At 42.5% G+C, this 15251-nt stretch overlaps 2 protein-coding genes across 3 annotated transcripts; both read right to left on the reverse strand.

Annotated features, from left to right (window-relative positions):
- Positions 1-1165: 1165 nt before the first annotated feature.
- nxph2a (neurexophilin 2a) lies at positions 1166-12859 on the reverse strand. Its single transcript, XM_037239476.1, has 3 exons — positions 12409-12859; positions 12172-12336; positions 1166-2085 (listed from the first exon to the last, which is right to left on the reverse strand). The coding sequence occupies exons 2-3, from the start codon at positions 12214-12216 to the stop codon at positions 1342-1344; spliced, it is 789 nt and encodes a 262-aa protein (XP_037095371.1). The 5' UTR covers positions 12217-12336; positions 12409-12859; the 3' UTR covers positions 1166-1341.
- Positions 12860-13187: 328 nt separating this feature from the next.
- tex30 (testis expressed 30) lies at positions 13188-14424 on the reverse strand. 2 transcript variants are annotated; one of them, XM_037239419.1, is made up of 5 exons: positions 14359-14424; positions 13928-14164; positions 13806-13857; positions 13516-13730; positions 13188-13434 (listed from the first exon to the last, which is right to left on the reverse strand). In XM_037239419.1, exons 1-5 carry the CDS (start codon positions 14374-14376, stop codon positions 13273-13275), a joined length of 684 nt encoding a protein of 227 aa, XP_037095314.1. In that variant the 5' UTR covers positions 14377-14424; the 3' UTR covers positions 13188-13272. The 2 variants fall into 2 exon arrangements, with proteins under 2 accessions (XP_037095314.1, XP_037095315.1); XM_037239420.1 differs by having other exon boundaries at positions 13928-14100; positions 14359-14396.
- Between the last annotated feature and the right edge of the window lie 827 nt (positions 14425-15251).

Here is a 15251-nt window from a genome sequence, read left to right on the forward strand (position 1 = left end):
ATAGTTACATTGGACATTTATCTACATGTGATACAAACACCAGAATTAAGAGGAACAGTACACTCGGGAGCTGTACAAGATTTCTTTTTGAAATGAGTGACTTCATATATGAAGCTGTAGGGTTTTGTTTTTGGACACTTTCATACACAGAATTTACACAGAAGGAGAAGGAAGTCAAAAAACATCAACTCAGATTGAGTTCTTTTCTTATGATACAAGTCCTCTCCTGCAAGGATCTTTTACTGTACAGCTTGCTCATGGAGGGGGAGATATGAAATACAGAAACCCAAATCCAATGTGTGGCCTTGAACTGTCTTTAACGGTCAAAGCACATGACACACTTCACTATGAAACCAATTTTGATTTAAAAAAACAAAAACAAATACAAATTGATTTGATTTTCAAAAAAAAGTCTAATCGGCCTGTTGTACAGTTTTATGCATGTTGTATTTCCTTAATGAATCTCCTTCCATGTTCATATTTTATCTCCCCGCACATTGAAACATAACGAAATGAAGCCAGTTAAATATTGATAACTGTCTGCCGGACACACTTGAATACAGCACGATGCCTTCATGTTCATCTGGAAAACAGTGCGCCATAATGATGATGATGGTGGTGTTGGTGACGAATGAGAGCACAATTAGACATTTAGCAAGCGGGCAGAGTGACATTTGCTAATGATTAATGATTCCTCTCGCCTCCTTTTGTGAGGTAGCACTTAATATTAACCTCGGTCCATCAATAAATGCCTTGATAAGAGAGAAAGATTGAACGCCGGTTGTCAGGGTGTGTCTATTATTCACAGCTCCTTTGTGCTAAAAAGCTTTCGAACTAAGAAAAATCTCAAATAATAAGACGTGGTGATAAATGATACTTGTTTCATTCCATAAGTGTAGTTTGACAATGTTGTAAGTGGAGAGCGTCTCCATTCGCTTGTGGTTGCACATCTGGATAACATCCTAATTAGCTATCAGATGTGCCCTTCTCATGCAATTGACCTCTTAGTTACCCCAGTGAAGCTGAGAAAAGACGGCCAGAGAAAAAAAATTGTTTGTTTGTTTTTAATCTAAAGTAGCCTATTGTAGCCTACATGCTCTCATCAACTGAATTCAAAAGTATAGTGTCGTCATAATTCATTTCGGAATTCACTTTACAGGGTCTTTAAATAAAGTTGCACACCTCCATTTTTCTGTATGTGGCCCTCAGAGGACAATATTTGGACACCACTGGCTTAGAGGCTGACAAGCATGATCTGAAGGTCAAACAAAAGGTGCACAAGTGCACACACACACACACACACACACACACACACACAAATAGACACACAGGTGAGCCACGTCATCCCGTGGAGGAATACGGCGTGTCACTGTGGTAGTTGTAGTCAGGGCAGACCTTCTGCACCAGTTTATAGTCCACACTGTAGAAGGCGATATAAATGCATATGACCTTGAAGGGCTTGGAGCAGAGCCAGGACACGTGACTCTGCGTCTGCTCCTGATAGCAAACCTTGGACGGATCGAAACTGCACAGCGCCGTCTTCTTGTTGCGGTCCGTCTTCTCGTACTCGATGCGGCAATTGAAGGACTTGGTGTCTTTGGTCTCCAGCGTGGACTGTTGGGCCATCTCGAACTCCACCACCTTGGAGGGCGGCACCAGGCTGACTGACACGTTGCCCAGGCCCGTGGAGTTGTGGCGGAAGTAAACGCTAAAGGTGCCGTTGCCGTGGTCCACGATCTTGCCCGTGATCAGCAGGTTGAGTTTGACCGTCTTGATGTTGGAGTGGAAGTCGCCCCACCCGAACATCTTTTTGAACTTGCCGGTCTTGACGATGGGCCTGCGTTTAGTTCTGGCCTGGGGATCCTGAACATCTGTCTGGTTAGATAACCAGTCCCAGAAGTCCTCCATGTTCTGTATGTAGGACATTTCCCTCACGTCGCTCTTGAACCCAGGGGAGGCCCTGGCGAACAAACGCAAAGGGTTGAGGATCCGAGGACTGGCGCCCGTGGGGGACGACAGTTTGTGTGTGCCGTCCCCCCACTCCATCAACTCTGAGGTTCCCCCGCGTACTTTGCTGGATGCGGCCTTCGGAGAAAACACAAAACACACAAGCGGTGCAAATTAGCAATTATGCAAATGATTATTCATTCAGTGTCGCAGCAGACATGAAACCCTTGTCCTTGTTATCACGCTGGACGAAGCTTTGGCAAATTAGCTTGGCACGCTAATGGCTAACTCTGTGGCTAATACCACTAAGTGTTGAAAATGACTGATTGATGATTCCATGATAAGGTTGAACAAACAATCTGACTTTGGAGGTATGAGGACTCCGCTTGTACAAACCAGCACAGATATTCTTTACTGTTGGGTGCCGCCCAACATTGACATGTAATGGCAGCCAACAATAAAACAAGCTTATCATATAGTAAGTACGCGCTAAGCGCTCATCCAGATGCAGCAATGAACTGTGATCCTCCTTGTGCCGCAAAGCTGTTTAGCCTCAGGAGCGATTCCTGGTCCACTTCAGATAAAGCGTTAATAATTCACCGCAATAAGCTTAGCTAGTTTTATTCGTAATTAGCGTCGGCTTTCCCCAGGCCCGGTTGCGGGGATCACTGCAAGAAGCAGATGTTGAAAGCACTGAGAGCAGTGGCTGTTTAAACTCTCGCTGAGCTGCTGTGCGCTACTTGCAGAGTAATTACCATTTTGCTGTAAGCCCAAGTGAAGCGCATGTGTACGGAACTAACAAACTAGGTCTGTCTGCTAAGAGTTACATAAAACCTTTCCATTCCACAGCATACAATGCATGTTTTAACTCTACCTTACTGAATATTGGGACGAAAGAAATGACAAATTCATGACTTAGCCGATTTTTCAGGCACGTGTATTTTGCTTTGGTATTTATTTATTTTTATGACTTTTTACTCTTGATCTGTGTTTGAAACAAATATCTGTACTTTTAGCGACGATATGGGGAATATTGATTTAGTGGCAAATATGCCTGATCTAATGTTAGCTAGCTTTTTCTTACACGGCATACTCAGTAAGTCTGCTGGCCTGTTTTTTTTGCAAAACAAATTATTTACTGATGTTGAAGCAAATCACTCAAAAGCAAATGATCAATTTCAGATTAGTAATATTAACTGACCAATAAATTCTTACAAAATTGGCAAATGTCTGTCTTTACTCATGACCCTTGTTCCAACGATGAACGAGTTCCAGCCCGGGTAACCAAATGTTCACTCCTAAAGTGAGCTTTGTATGATATGTTTATAATGCAAATGAGAGAAGAGGTTTAAGTATGATGAGCAACCGGGGAAATTGCAGTGGCAACAAGGGGATAAGGAGAGGACATATCGACTTAAATGCTCTGAGACAGATGAAGCACGGAGAACCTGAAATCCTTCACTGATGTCTAAGCTTCAAGTTGCCGCTCTCACACTGTCACTCTGTAACGACGCACACACACGCACATACACACACACATGCACACGCACGCACACACTCGCTCATTTAGGCACAAGAAAGAAACACAGCTATGAGAGAAAAAAATCTTTCTTTTTGTGCAACAAAACACAAGGAAAATATGAGGCAAGGTCTTATGAAGGAGAATCTACAAAAAGCTTAATTAAGATTTCTTAATCGGTGCTAGCGTGCTAGAGGCTTTTCAGAGGCGACTTGAAAAGACGGAGACATTATAATGGTAATAAGTGCAGCCTTGTTGGAGTTTGAGAACTCATTTCAACAGCAGCGCAAAGTAAAAGGCGAGAGGAAAACATTGGCATTATGAGTCACACACACACACACACACACACACACACACACACACAAACACACACAAGCCCGGCTGGGCCTGGCACACTCATTTACTATAATCATGCATAATTAACACTCCTGAGGTAACTCAGTAGTGACTAACAAATAATTACACATCATAAATCAACAACCTGATTAGGTGTCACTACAGACAAGTGCGGCAGTGTTTATGGAGGTATGTAAGACGACAGGAATTGTGCTACTATTAAATAATTACAAGCAATTTACATTTTCGATGCATTAGATTATGTTTTAGATTGTATATATTTCTTGTGACATGATCTGATAAGTTTTCTATTAGTAATGTAATCAATAGACTAAATGTAAAATGTATTGTCTAGAAATGACTCGACGCATATAATAAGCACAATTTAGTTGAATTTCTAGGTAAAGGTGAGAATTTGGCATAAAAAAAAGGCCACTGTAACTTTAAACATAAAATGTTTCATTTTGCTACTGTTTTATTGTTTTATTTAACTAAAAAAAATCGTTTTCATTATTTTCTTATATATTTATCAACTAGATTTAACCTTGACACGCGCACTGATGGCAAACAATTCTGGGGGGGAAAAAATATAAAATCTGCATTGTGCAAATGGAGAAAAGAACTTGAGGGAACCTTAATGCAATTTTTTCCCAGCAAAGCTACTTCATTTGTATTTTAATTAGACCGTAAACTACTTTCTTTATATAAAAAAAATATCTTTCCATTATACGAGATTAAATGATGCTTCACGCCCCTCCGTGCACATGTACTTCATTGTGTGCAGATCAATATAGTCAAGAGATTTTGTTGAAACTTGAATTCTCCCAGCACACTGAAGATGGATCAGCCTCGACATCAATCCGTAATGAGCGCTGCCGAACCGACGGGCTGTTTGTCCCGTGGGTAGGCGGATCTTTTCGAGCCTGACATAAAGGTAATTGCTACAGTGACCACAACTAGCCTCTAGAAGGATATTAAGAAGCCACTGACATCTGGATCTTCTGAAAAGATGCCGTCGACTCGCCTGCTGTGATGGGCTCGGGCGGCATTTTGAAGCTTGTGATAGAAAAAGTGTTGAGAGCTTGCTATGTCTTCATTCATTTGCAAACTTGCTAACGCAATGCAGTTTATTTTTTAGTCATGACTAAACTGCCCCCCCCTGACATTAAAACCATTGCAAGTCCCGAATCCCCAATCGCCGCATCCTTCCCAAGCCCTCTTTTCCTTCTTATGTTCCGGAGCATATCATTTGTAATGATTCACATTCAGAGCTAGTTGGAGGAGAGAAGGCCCCGGAGGTGCTTAGGCAGTCCCGGCGTGAGCGACAACACGCTGCCAAAGAAGAATGGATTGGTGCTCTGCTCACTGGAACAGCCTCACGCACCAAAGCCATCACTTTCAATCTGAGTGGTGTCCGGGAAGATGCATGGTAGGTGCTTGGCGGATGTGCTGGATCGCTGCAGATCACCCACACTGGAGGCCCCCATGCTCATCACGCAATGACACCATTAAGGGGGGTGAAGTCAGCAAATGCCTTTAGCGTCATGCATTTCCTCCTAACATTCCAACATTTATTGGAAATCTTTTTTTGTTGTCATTGGTGATCATGATGGTGTTTGTGAGACTATTGTTAAGGAAAAAGCCTGAACTAAAAAAAAAATCCTGGAGGCAGCAGGGAGCAGCAGACTTCATGGTCGACTGAGTGAGCTAAAGGGGAGTTCTCAACTTAAGCTAATGACTGGTGTCATTATCCCAGCAACTAACACATCTGTATTTATTCCTAACCATTTCCTTACTACAGCAGTGTCCACCATATTTGTGGAGCGCGACGCTACAGAACTATCGGTGTTATTTGCCTCGCTGGACCGGTGCTAATGTTGCCTGGAAATAGTGGAGGGAGAACAAAATATAGTGCTTAACAACCCAGAACGTTTCAGGAGTAGAAGTTTGTTTATGCACATTACCAAGCTCAATTGACTCTGTATTTTAAAAAAAAAAATACTGCCGCATCCGGAGGGGCAACGCCTAGTCACAAGCGTTAAATCAATAAATGGCTTCCAAATGCATCACAATTTTGCTTTTCTGCATCTTTGTGTGGTTGTAGCCCACTCGATGTGTGACTTTTAAAATTCTGTATAGGAGATGAAGAAAAGGAGTGGCTAGTAAGCTCGAAGAGTTGAGTTATTAGAAAATTTGCAGATTGCCTTGCCTGCTATTTCAAAGAGGCTTATTATAAAATATTACCTGTCTGTTCATTATGTCAGCGAGCTGCTTACACGATACGATTTGCATGAATTACGGCACCGAGCTCTGCTTTAGCCAGCGTGGAGAATGTGATGTGACTTATTGGTCATGTTAGATTGTCTGCTTTTTTGCAACCACAATTTCTATCTTTCTTCTCTCCCCTGCTAGGATCAGTGAGCATTTTTAAATGAGAAAAATGATGCGGCAGTAGCCAATTACGTCGGCGACACACCGAGAACGCTACAGCACTCACTCTCAGTCTGGTGTGATTTTTTTTTTTTCAATTCTAATTCTTTTTTCAGCAGCAAGTAGAAAATTGCAGATGACAGAGTGGATCAATTTGGAATTCAACTTCTATTTCCTTTTTTTGGCACTTACACCATCTGTCCATTTTTTACAAGTTGATGTTGAGTGGAAGCTGGAGTCTACATAGCTGACTTCGATTGAAAGGCGGACTTACATGAATGGGGGCACAGAGAGGAAATGGAGGCCACATCAGCAGCATGTGAAATTGTGAACTAATGTATGGCCCGTGAGTTTATTCATACAAATGAATTCTGCAAGTTACTACCTTCTCGCTAAGAGAAAATTGCTAAAGTCATATCTGCAGGAAGTACGGCCCCATTTTTCAACTTTCTTTTCGAGCACTTTTGCGCCCTCCCAAGCCTTTCTTTGCTTTGTCATTGCTTTCAAAAGCAAGGTTATGTAGTACTTGTTCATCTCAAAATCCACTTCAAATGTCCGTCTCACTTTTCACTGTCTGTTCTCCTTTGGTGTGTTTAAAAAATATATAAAGATAGTTCTGAAGGATGTATTATTGTGAAAACTAGGCTTGTTTCAGTTCCTATTATTACCTTTGGGAAAAGGCGTTGAGAAATCTGAACAGTTTATTCGGCGTCACGGAAAGACTTAACTTAAAATATTTTAAATTGGGTATTTTTGTAGTTTAAAGCCAAAAATGAAATCACCACTGGAGGGAGACGCTATATAAAATCTTAAATAGCAAAACACATTATCGATCGTGTTTTGGAGTAGGAAATGAAATTGCAGCGATGATGTTGTGTGTTTAGAAAGTGTTCCCGGTAGTCTTGGACAGAAGCCTTCAGGTGAGGCGGATGCCGGCGTTATCTCAACACCTGCCACGGGTGACAGCAGCAGAGCCATAAACACTTCACGTTTTCGACAGGCGTTGCCTTTCAACGCATCATCACTTTCATTTTAATCCCCTTACGCGGTCAGAGCGCCAAGTCCTGCGCAAGCTCCTGACACGTGCAGCATATTTCACACAGTCTGATAGCAGGGATTGGAGGAGGTAATAACAACCTGAAACATATTACCGTCATCTCGACCACTTTGAAACACATTTTTACATTATCAGAGATTAACTCGGAGACATCTTCCTAATACTTCAAGTTTTTTTCAAAAATGAATCCAGTCGTTCCTTTGTAGTTTAAGTGACCTTTTTTTTTGTTTTTGTTTAACATCGTCTTCTCCGTAACTCCTCGCCACAATGGATTTGGATGTTACATCGCAAATACTTTCAGGGTGGATTTGCCCATAAGGACAGTAAGTGAATTCTGACAGCACAATTGCGCCGCAGTTGATTTCACAGAGGCCGTTTGCTTTGAAGAAGAAACACGAGCGAGTAAAAACGCGCCTTGCTTGTTCCTCGCGGTGGCTCTGAAGACAAGCACTTCACAAGACAAACACAGACGGAGGGGAGCTGACGGCTCTTGGCAAGGCCTGCAAATGACAGGCTGAAGGAAGAAAGGCCGTAAAGCTCAGAGCACAGACGAGGCAAACGTTAATGTGGAAGTAATCAGAAAGGAGATTTCTTGTACTTATTGTAAAGCTGTCACACCTGTCTTTTGTGCAAAAAGTACCACAGCTTTAATTAAAGAAGTCGCTCATTTTTCAATGCTTTGACATGTAGCGGGTATGCCTTTTTTTAGTCGAGTGTTAATTAGGAACTTTCCCAATGTGGTGTGTTTGAGGGTGATATGGAAATATAAAAAATGTCATTGTCTAGCTAGGTCGGTATTTGTTTATTTTTATTAAATTAAGCGTTTCATTGTTTAAAATACAAACTATTGGCGGATACTTCTGTCAGTTCATTTTAACAATGTAATGTAAGTCAAGTCCAGAGTTTTCTTTACAATGTTCTATTATCCCCCTAAACAAGGCATCCTGATTAATATTGTGTTTCTGGAATATGAAAATCCACCGTGTTTTCTTTCATCTCAGTGGCGGCCATTTTGAAAGTTGCTGTCAACGTTCTTGCTTCCTAAGTTTGGTCATGTGACACTGACAAGGTGAGCCGTGATTGGTCGTTACCTGATCCCTAAGCAACTGATACAAGTGGCAAAATGGCCGCCTACGGTGATGGATGAAAACAAGGTGGATTTTACTGCTTAATTCATATTTTTTGTTTCTTGTATTTTTTATGATACATTCATTTTATATTAGTAGTATTCTAACTGCTTGGAAAACATGCAATTTACAGCACATAGCATAGCATGACGTCTTTATGGGGCGTCATGTCGCTGGAAATAGTCCAGCGCTATCACGTTTAGTACTTGTCTTGACAACACGATGCATCAGTGTATAGCTACTACACAACTCTGCATTTCCTTATGCCGCTCCACAGTAGCGAAATGCATTTAGTGGCTAAGTTCCCTGTGACGATGTGCATCAGAGGGTGCCGTAATGGTCCTGACCCCGCAGAGTAGTAATGGCACCGCTGTAAGATAGCTGAAGTCGAGATCTAACGTTGCCGCGGGCTTCCATCAAAATTCATAGCTGTGGACCAAGATCGGAGAAACTCAACATCATATTAAACATAATGGATCCTGCGGCAGAGCGGAGAGTTTGAAGTACTCCGAAAGCAGGGCTCAGCGCATCAGTTCCCCTTCGCACGCTCACATCACAAGACCAATCATGCCGCTCTTAATTGTTCGACTCAAGCCTTTAATCGTCCATCCCGCCGCCGTTATTGTCAGTGCAAAGGGCAACCGTGTCACACGTATCAATCACTTTCAACTTCCTTCTCTTCTTTTTAAGACCTTTATCGTGAATTGATCGCCGCTACACACAATTACGCCTGATGATTGGAAAAGAAATAGGTTGCGGGGGCTGAAAACAGTCAATGCCAGCCGCCGCGGCTTTGAGGGGTTCAAGCTGCCAAGATGACAACCTTTGCTGTGGATGTGAGAGACAACACTCGGGCTGTGGGTTGTAAATGCCACAGACAATATTGTTTAGGAGGGATTATGCAGTCAAGCCCCGTGGCCGAAAGCTTGTGACCCCAATATGAGCAAAGATTGGCATCAGCACGGCGCAAAGTTCCCAAATGAATCCTGGAAGGCGCCGCATGCACACACGCAAGTACGCAAGCAAGGCCCTTTAATGCCACAAATCCACGCTTAATCACATCCACAGAGATCCCACTGGCCCACTTGCCTTTTCCATCTCATATTCTGCTCCTTCTCTACGCGATTGCCGCGCTCCGCTTTGAAAAACTCAAAACTCGAGTTCCACTTTTTTTTTTTTTTTTTCTCCTCAGCCGCTTTCTTACAAACCAAATCCTGAGAGAGGTTGATGTGAAGACCCGGCAGAGCAGGGATGTGAAGGATATAAACACATTTCTTATTGTCCATCGGGATGGGAAGAGGTTTGGGGGTTGGGGTTGAGGGGGGGCTTGGGGCGCCGGGGTTGGGCGGCGCGGTCCGTAAAAGAGACGAGGACCTTATCACAGCCCGGCAGCTCTGTAATTCGGCGCCATGATAAAATGGCGGCACGGAAAACCTTACAAGGCTGGCACAATCCAAAAACGGATTAGGTTTTTCTGACATAAGCTTCCTGGAAAAACTAATCAATCAGCCCATGCGGCATTATCACAAGCGTGAGATTAAAGAGCCGCTCCTAATCCCCCGCACTGTACATTTTTATTACACTTCTTAGTGTTAGCTGCCTTTAAATACACAGTATATAAATAATATAATAAAAGCTAATTGAGCACGGGGAAGGGGAAAAAGGTTATAGCGTCCTCAGAGAGGGACTTTGTGTAGCATTTGTGTTTTGTTCCGAAGAATGGGATCAAGCTGTTGTCCTTGCCAGAGCGCCTTTTGACTTTGAACGAAGGCCTCGTCGCCTCACTCCCAAGTCTGCTTCATACAACAATCACGCACGGAGCAAAATTGCATCAGAGTCTCTGGGACTTTTTGGGGGGGAGCCAAATAAACAAGAGTGTAAAATCGGACCAACTCCCGTGAGAAATGACATGTAATCCGTGAAATCGTCAAAGTTGGGGATGAACGCCGAGCGTGTCGCTCCGGAGACTCTTGCGAGTAAACAGCCTCGGCTTTGTCTCCTGGAGCGCCAATCTTCTTGGCCGCGAGAAGCGAAGCTTTGTTGTGACATTTTGCCAAAGCGTCGCTAGACACAAAGGCCAAATGGAGTTCGTCAATGTCGTCTTGGAGCACGGCAAAAATCGCCTTCATCCCTGCATGCAATGGGTGCAATAAAGGCGGGGCAAGCGTAAGGGAAGATGGATGACATCCCGGTTTCTCGGTACGTCTGTTTGTACGTACATTCTTCTGCTGTCTTTGGAGAACTGCAGCAGATGTCACGGGGAAGAATGGATTCTCCCAGGATGGCACTGACCCGCTTATTTGTCCCCGGGGGTAAAGCACAGATGTCGCGACCAGGGTTATGTTTTCACACTTTGACTCAGATTGGGAGTGTTTCAGTAAGGGAGGGTGAGACGGAAAGTCTCGGTGTGTCACAGTTGGGATACACAAGCGATGTCTATAGACAAGCGTGCCACACCCAAACACATCTTCGCCGTGTTTTTCGGTAACAAACTTCACGTCGGTTTACTTTCTTGGATTTCTCTAAGAGGCTAAGCGTTGTATGATAAGGGCCAATGTGTCGGTCTCCAGCCAGACTGGTGAGTCTGTACCCACTGAGGCATGTAAAGAGAGCCACTCCAGGGGAGCAGTCTGTCTCTTTCACTGGAGGCACGGCTTTTCACCGACAGAGCCACGGCTGATGACTAAAACACGGGTGCAGCTACATCTGCGCACTTAAGGCAACGTTTAAAGACGTGAGGAACTTGGTCAAACGCACGATGGCGTTTTCGGTCCGGATGCGATCGTGCCCTTGAAAATAAACATAATCTTGATGGGGCTTACATTACATCAGCAGCTTCCAGGAAAATGAGAGATAAAAGACCTTTGTAAGATTTGGATATTTTCTGCAAGAGCTGATGCCCTTTAGAAAATATATTTGCAGCAAATATGAAGTTTTTACGGTGACTATCAACGGTGAGACATAATCGCAACTGTTTACTGAAAGAGAAAAAATTGGAGCTCCAATATGCTTACATTTTGCACCTTTCGTAGTCTGTTTCTCAAGTCATAATTTTCAGGCTCTCCAAAACGGATGGGAGGTGATACCCAAAGTCTAAATTTTTCAGTGACGACCAACTAAAAAAAGGTAAGAACAGTAACTATAGTATATCTGACTGCTTTGTTTTTGAATAAATGAGCAGACACAAAACACTACAACGGGTAACATTTTAAAGAACGCAAAACAAAAATAATATTGTGTTTTCAAGCCAGACACAAAAGAAAACAAAAAGAGAGCAAATAATGGAATACACTCTAAAAAAAAATCTGTCACAAATTTTAATGTTACACATTATGATATTGTGTTGTATTAAAAAAAAAAATGTGACCAAATATAAGTTAATTTATAATGTGGGAAAGCATCAGAAAGACTTCTTAAATGATAATATTTATGACTTTGGAGTTGACAAAATTGTGGCACAAAATTAAATACATTTGAATGAATTTTGATTCTGAAAGTAGCCTAAATAATATGAATCATAAAATAAACAATACCCATATGGCAGTTTTTTCAAGATGTTAAAATGACTACTAAATGAAAAAAAGTAATTTGCTGACTGTTAAATTTTCCCATAATGGCCATTACATTTAAATCATCCGAATTAAAGTTAATTGTGTGATACTGCAGCTATGACGTCAACTGCTACCAGAAAATGTGCAAAAGTCACACCTTAAAAAGTGCCAGATAAAACTTAAACGCAGTAATTCGAGTCTCACCTGGTGCAGGAGAAGTGAAAAGAAGAATATCTTTAGGGCTCCCATTTTTGATGACTTTTTCGGGTGGGGATGTGTTTACTTAAGAAGAGCAATGTTTAAATCCTCTTGAAGATGTGAAGATTTGGGGCAGACGGGCATATGTCGCTCAAACATCTCTGTTGTCAACTGCAGGAGGGAAAAAGAACGTTTTTACACCATTTAAACCGTAAAGAGAGAATTGAAATGAGTTGTACCTACCTTTTGAATGTAATCGCTCACTTAAATGGCAAAAGCATCTCGTGTCACCTGCTTCAATCCACTTAGTCCAAAATCCTGGCTTGTCTACAAAGAAGAGCTACATGGACCAATTAGCACAACGTTCCAAAGTCTACAACAAAGCAACAGAGTGGAAATGCTCCTTCCCCGCTACTTAATCCCGACAAATGCTTGAATACAAGGAGGCTGGCTGTCAAGTGAAGTATCCCAGAGTGCGCGCGCCGTGCGCTCTTCTCAACTCAGCACGATCCACCCGCGCGTCTCCCACACACGCGCGCGCAGTCCCGCACTGCATTGACACTCATACGCTTGGTGCCACTGCGACCGCCTTTTGTTTGGGGGGGTAACACGTCGCTTGAGATTTAACCCTTTGGAGAGGTCTTGTCTATTTCAGGAATAACAATACAATGAAGTCGCTAGGATTGTGAGCAGGGTTCTGATATTACTCATTTAAAATGACTATTGTGTTATGAATGATTGAGTCATTCAATGCTACTCGACTTTTCATTGAGCAGGTCAACTAATGTGCCCAAGAGGTGCGTGCAACTTCGGACAGCAGACAAAATTGCGGCAGCCGCAGGACTTTGGCTCCCTCATGTGGTCGTTGGTATACATTGCGGAAGAGGATGCTCATGATTACGCACTTGAGGTTATGAGTCATTCTTTCATTTCTTTCTGGAAAACCAGACAAGATGTCACGTGTTTGATTTCTTCCATTATTCAAAGATTGATTTAGCAGCAAAAACAAACAGGAATACATCCATATTTGAAACACCTCACAGATTTATCGCCACCCTACGGTACTTCACAACACAAATTACAAAAAGATGGACAGAGTAATTTTACCTATGCTCCCCATTCGGTGAGCCAGGTGATAATATGAGTGTTCATCTCCTCTAATACAGACTCTTCTGACCTTCCTAACACTTTCAGGCCATGACTTCCCCCACTCAGCCAGAAAACCTCCACTTGAGCACTCATCTTCTTTACTGTTTTCTCAAAAAGGACCTAGACAATAAAAAAAGAGAGACAAAAATTCACCACTTTGACAAATGGTGAGGATACATGGAAAAGACAATTCTAGGCTACCTTATCACACATGTTGTCCTCTGTGCCTGAAACAAAGAGGACAGCCATACTTTCAGGTAGCCCCCGGAGATCTTCGCTGCGCTGTTGATGGACGTGAGTCTGTCCTGGGGGATGTAGGGGGAAGGACAAACAGACGACACCCTGAACAGCATCTTCCGATTCATCACTTAACTGCTTAGCCAAGGCAGCGGCAGCGCGACAACCCATCGACCTGCCTGGACAGAAAAAAAATTCCTTAGGCATGTGGCACATTGATTCATGGCAATGTGCTTGCTTATATTACTGCTTACCTCCAAAGAATGTATTTTTTATGGTCAAGTTTGGTAATGATTTCAAGTATTGCTGGTAGAAAAACAAATGTGGGTGAATATCACAAATAGCCATGCTTTATTATTTCTGAGTCAAAACATACCCACACAGCACGATAAGCCTTCACTCTATAAGCCAGGTTTAAACCTTTACATGTGAATCGGAGACACAGGAAGCCCTTTGAGGCTAAAGAGTGTGCCAGAGAAACGAGATGGTTGAAGTTCATGTCTCCACCAGCTCCATGGGTTAGTATGACAGCAGTGTTAATTTGATGATCTGAGGTAGGAACACACAATGCAGCCTCCAAACATTTGGTTCCAAATGGCACCTGAACACGATCCTGAAAAAAGGACGTGATTGATCAAACATTATTTACAGTTAGAGAATTAAGTATCGCTTGTCCAACCTGACACGACTCGTTTCACAAAGACGGTTTGGATAGTGCTTTCAGACGTGCATAGATTAAGTTAGTTCATTAAATATGATAATGGATGGGAGACGCAAAAGCCGATTTGTTATTTTCTTTGTGTTTACCTCGCAAAAGTTGTCCATCACGTGCAGCCACTAGTGTTGGCTCGTGAGTGAACGATTCGATCAAAAGAACGGATCTTTTCAGTGAACGAGAGTGAACGACTCACTTCCTAAAGTGATTCGATCTTTTTTCAGTTCATATGACTTCAACCAGTAGGTGTCGGTAATGCGCATTGAAGCTGGTGCCAACTCGCCGTAAAACAAAACGAAGAAGGAAATGACGGGTGGCTAATGTTACCACTGCCTGATGGGAGCTCAGCGTCAGCTGTCATGCGATGTTTGGATGCTTAAAGGCAAGCAAGTTCTAACCGAGAAGAGTGCGCATGGAGGTTTTCTTTTTTTTTTAAACACACATATAACTACTTGTAAAAAGAAAGAATATGTGGCTCCAGACCATTTTAGCCAATTTGGTTGTCACTTTCAATCTCAAACTATTTATAGTATTCAGGAATAAATAATGACCTCAAATGTAATGTGCATGTTAACAAAAAGTTCAAAACTGCATTAAAGATACACATTTACAACGTCGCCCCACAGCGCCATTACCGACATTTAATGCTTTGCGCCTGCAGACATTAAAGATGATAATGAAACATAACGACGACCATACTATAGCGCACATGCAGACGTGAGGAGCGTAGAATTCAAATAACCGCTCGATTTTATTCCATCAGTATGGTGAAGAATTGAACTGCAAACGCATCCGAAATGAAAAACCATGTCACGTGTAGCAGAGTTAATGCTGATGACTTTGAGTTCAACAAGTTCCATGCATTACATGCGAGGGTTCCATAGTGTAGTGGTTAGTCTTCTGGACTCTGATCCCAGAGACCCAAGTTCAAATCCCGGTGTGACCAACAAAACATTTTATCACGGAAAAATTTGCAACACACGGT

This window comes from Syngnathus acus, chromosome 21 (assembly GCF_901709675.1).
Source record: "Syngnathus acus chromosome 21, fSynAcu1.2, whole genome shotgun sequence".
Lineage (NCBI taxonomy): Eukaryota > Metazoa > Chordata > Actinopteri > Syngnathiformes > Syngnathidae > Syngnathus > Syngnathus acus.

Bases quoted from the DNA above. Each gene is read 5' to 3' on its own strand.
- tex30 (XM_037239419.1), bottom strand. The intron at 13,858-13,927 runs GTATGTTTTGAC...TTTTTCTACCAG, and splicing joins AGGCTTATCGTGCTGTGTGG to CAATACTTGAAATCATTACC. The intron at 13,731-13,805 runs GTAAGCAGTAAT...TTTTCTGTCCAG, and splicing joins AAAAAATACATTCTTTGGAG to GCAGGTCGATGGGTTGTCGC.
- nxph2a (XM_037239476.1), bottom strand. From the start codon at position 12,216: ATGGGAGCCCTAAAGATATTCTTCTTTTCACTTCTCCTGCACCAG. The intron at 2,086-12,171 runs GTGAGACTCGAA...TTTTCTCCGAAG, and splicing joins TTTCACTTCTCCTGCACCAG to GCCGCATCCAGCAAAGTACG.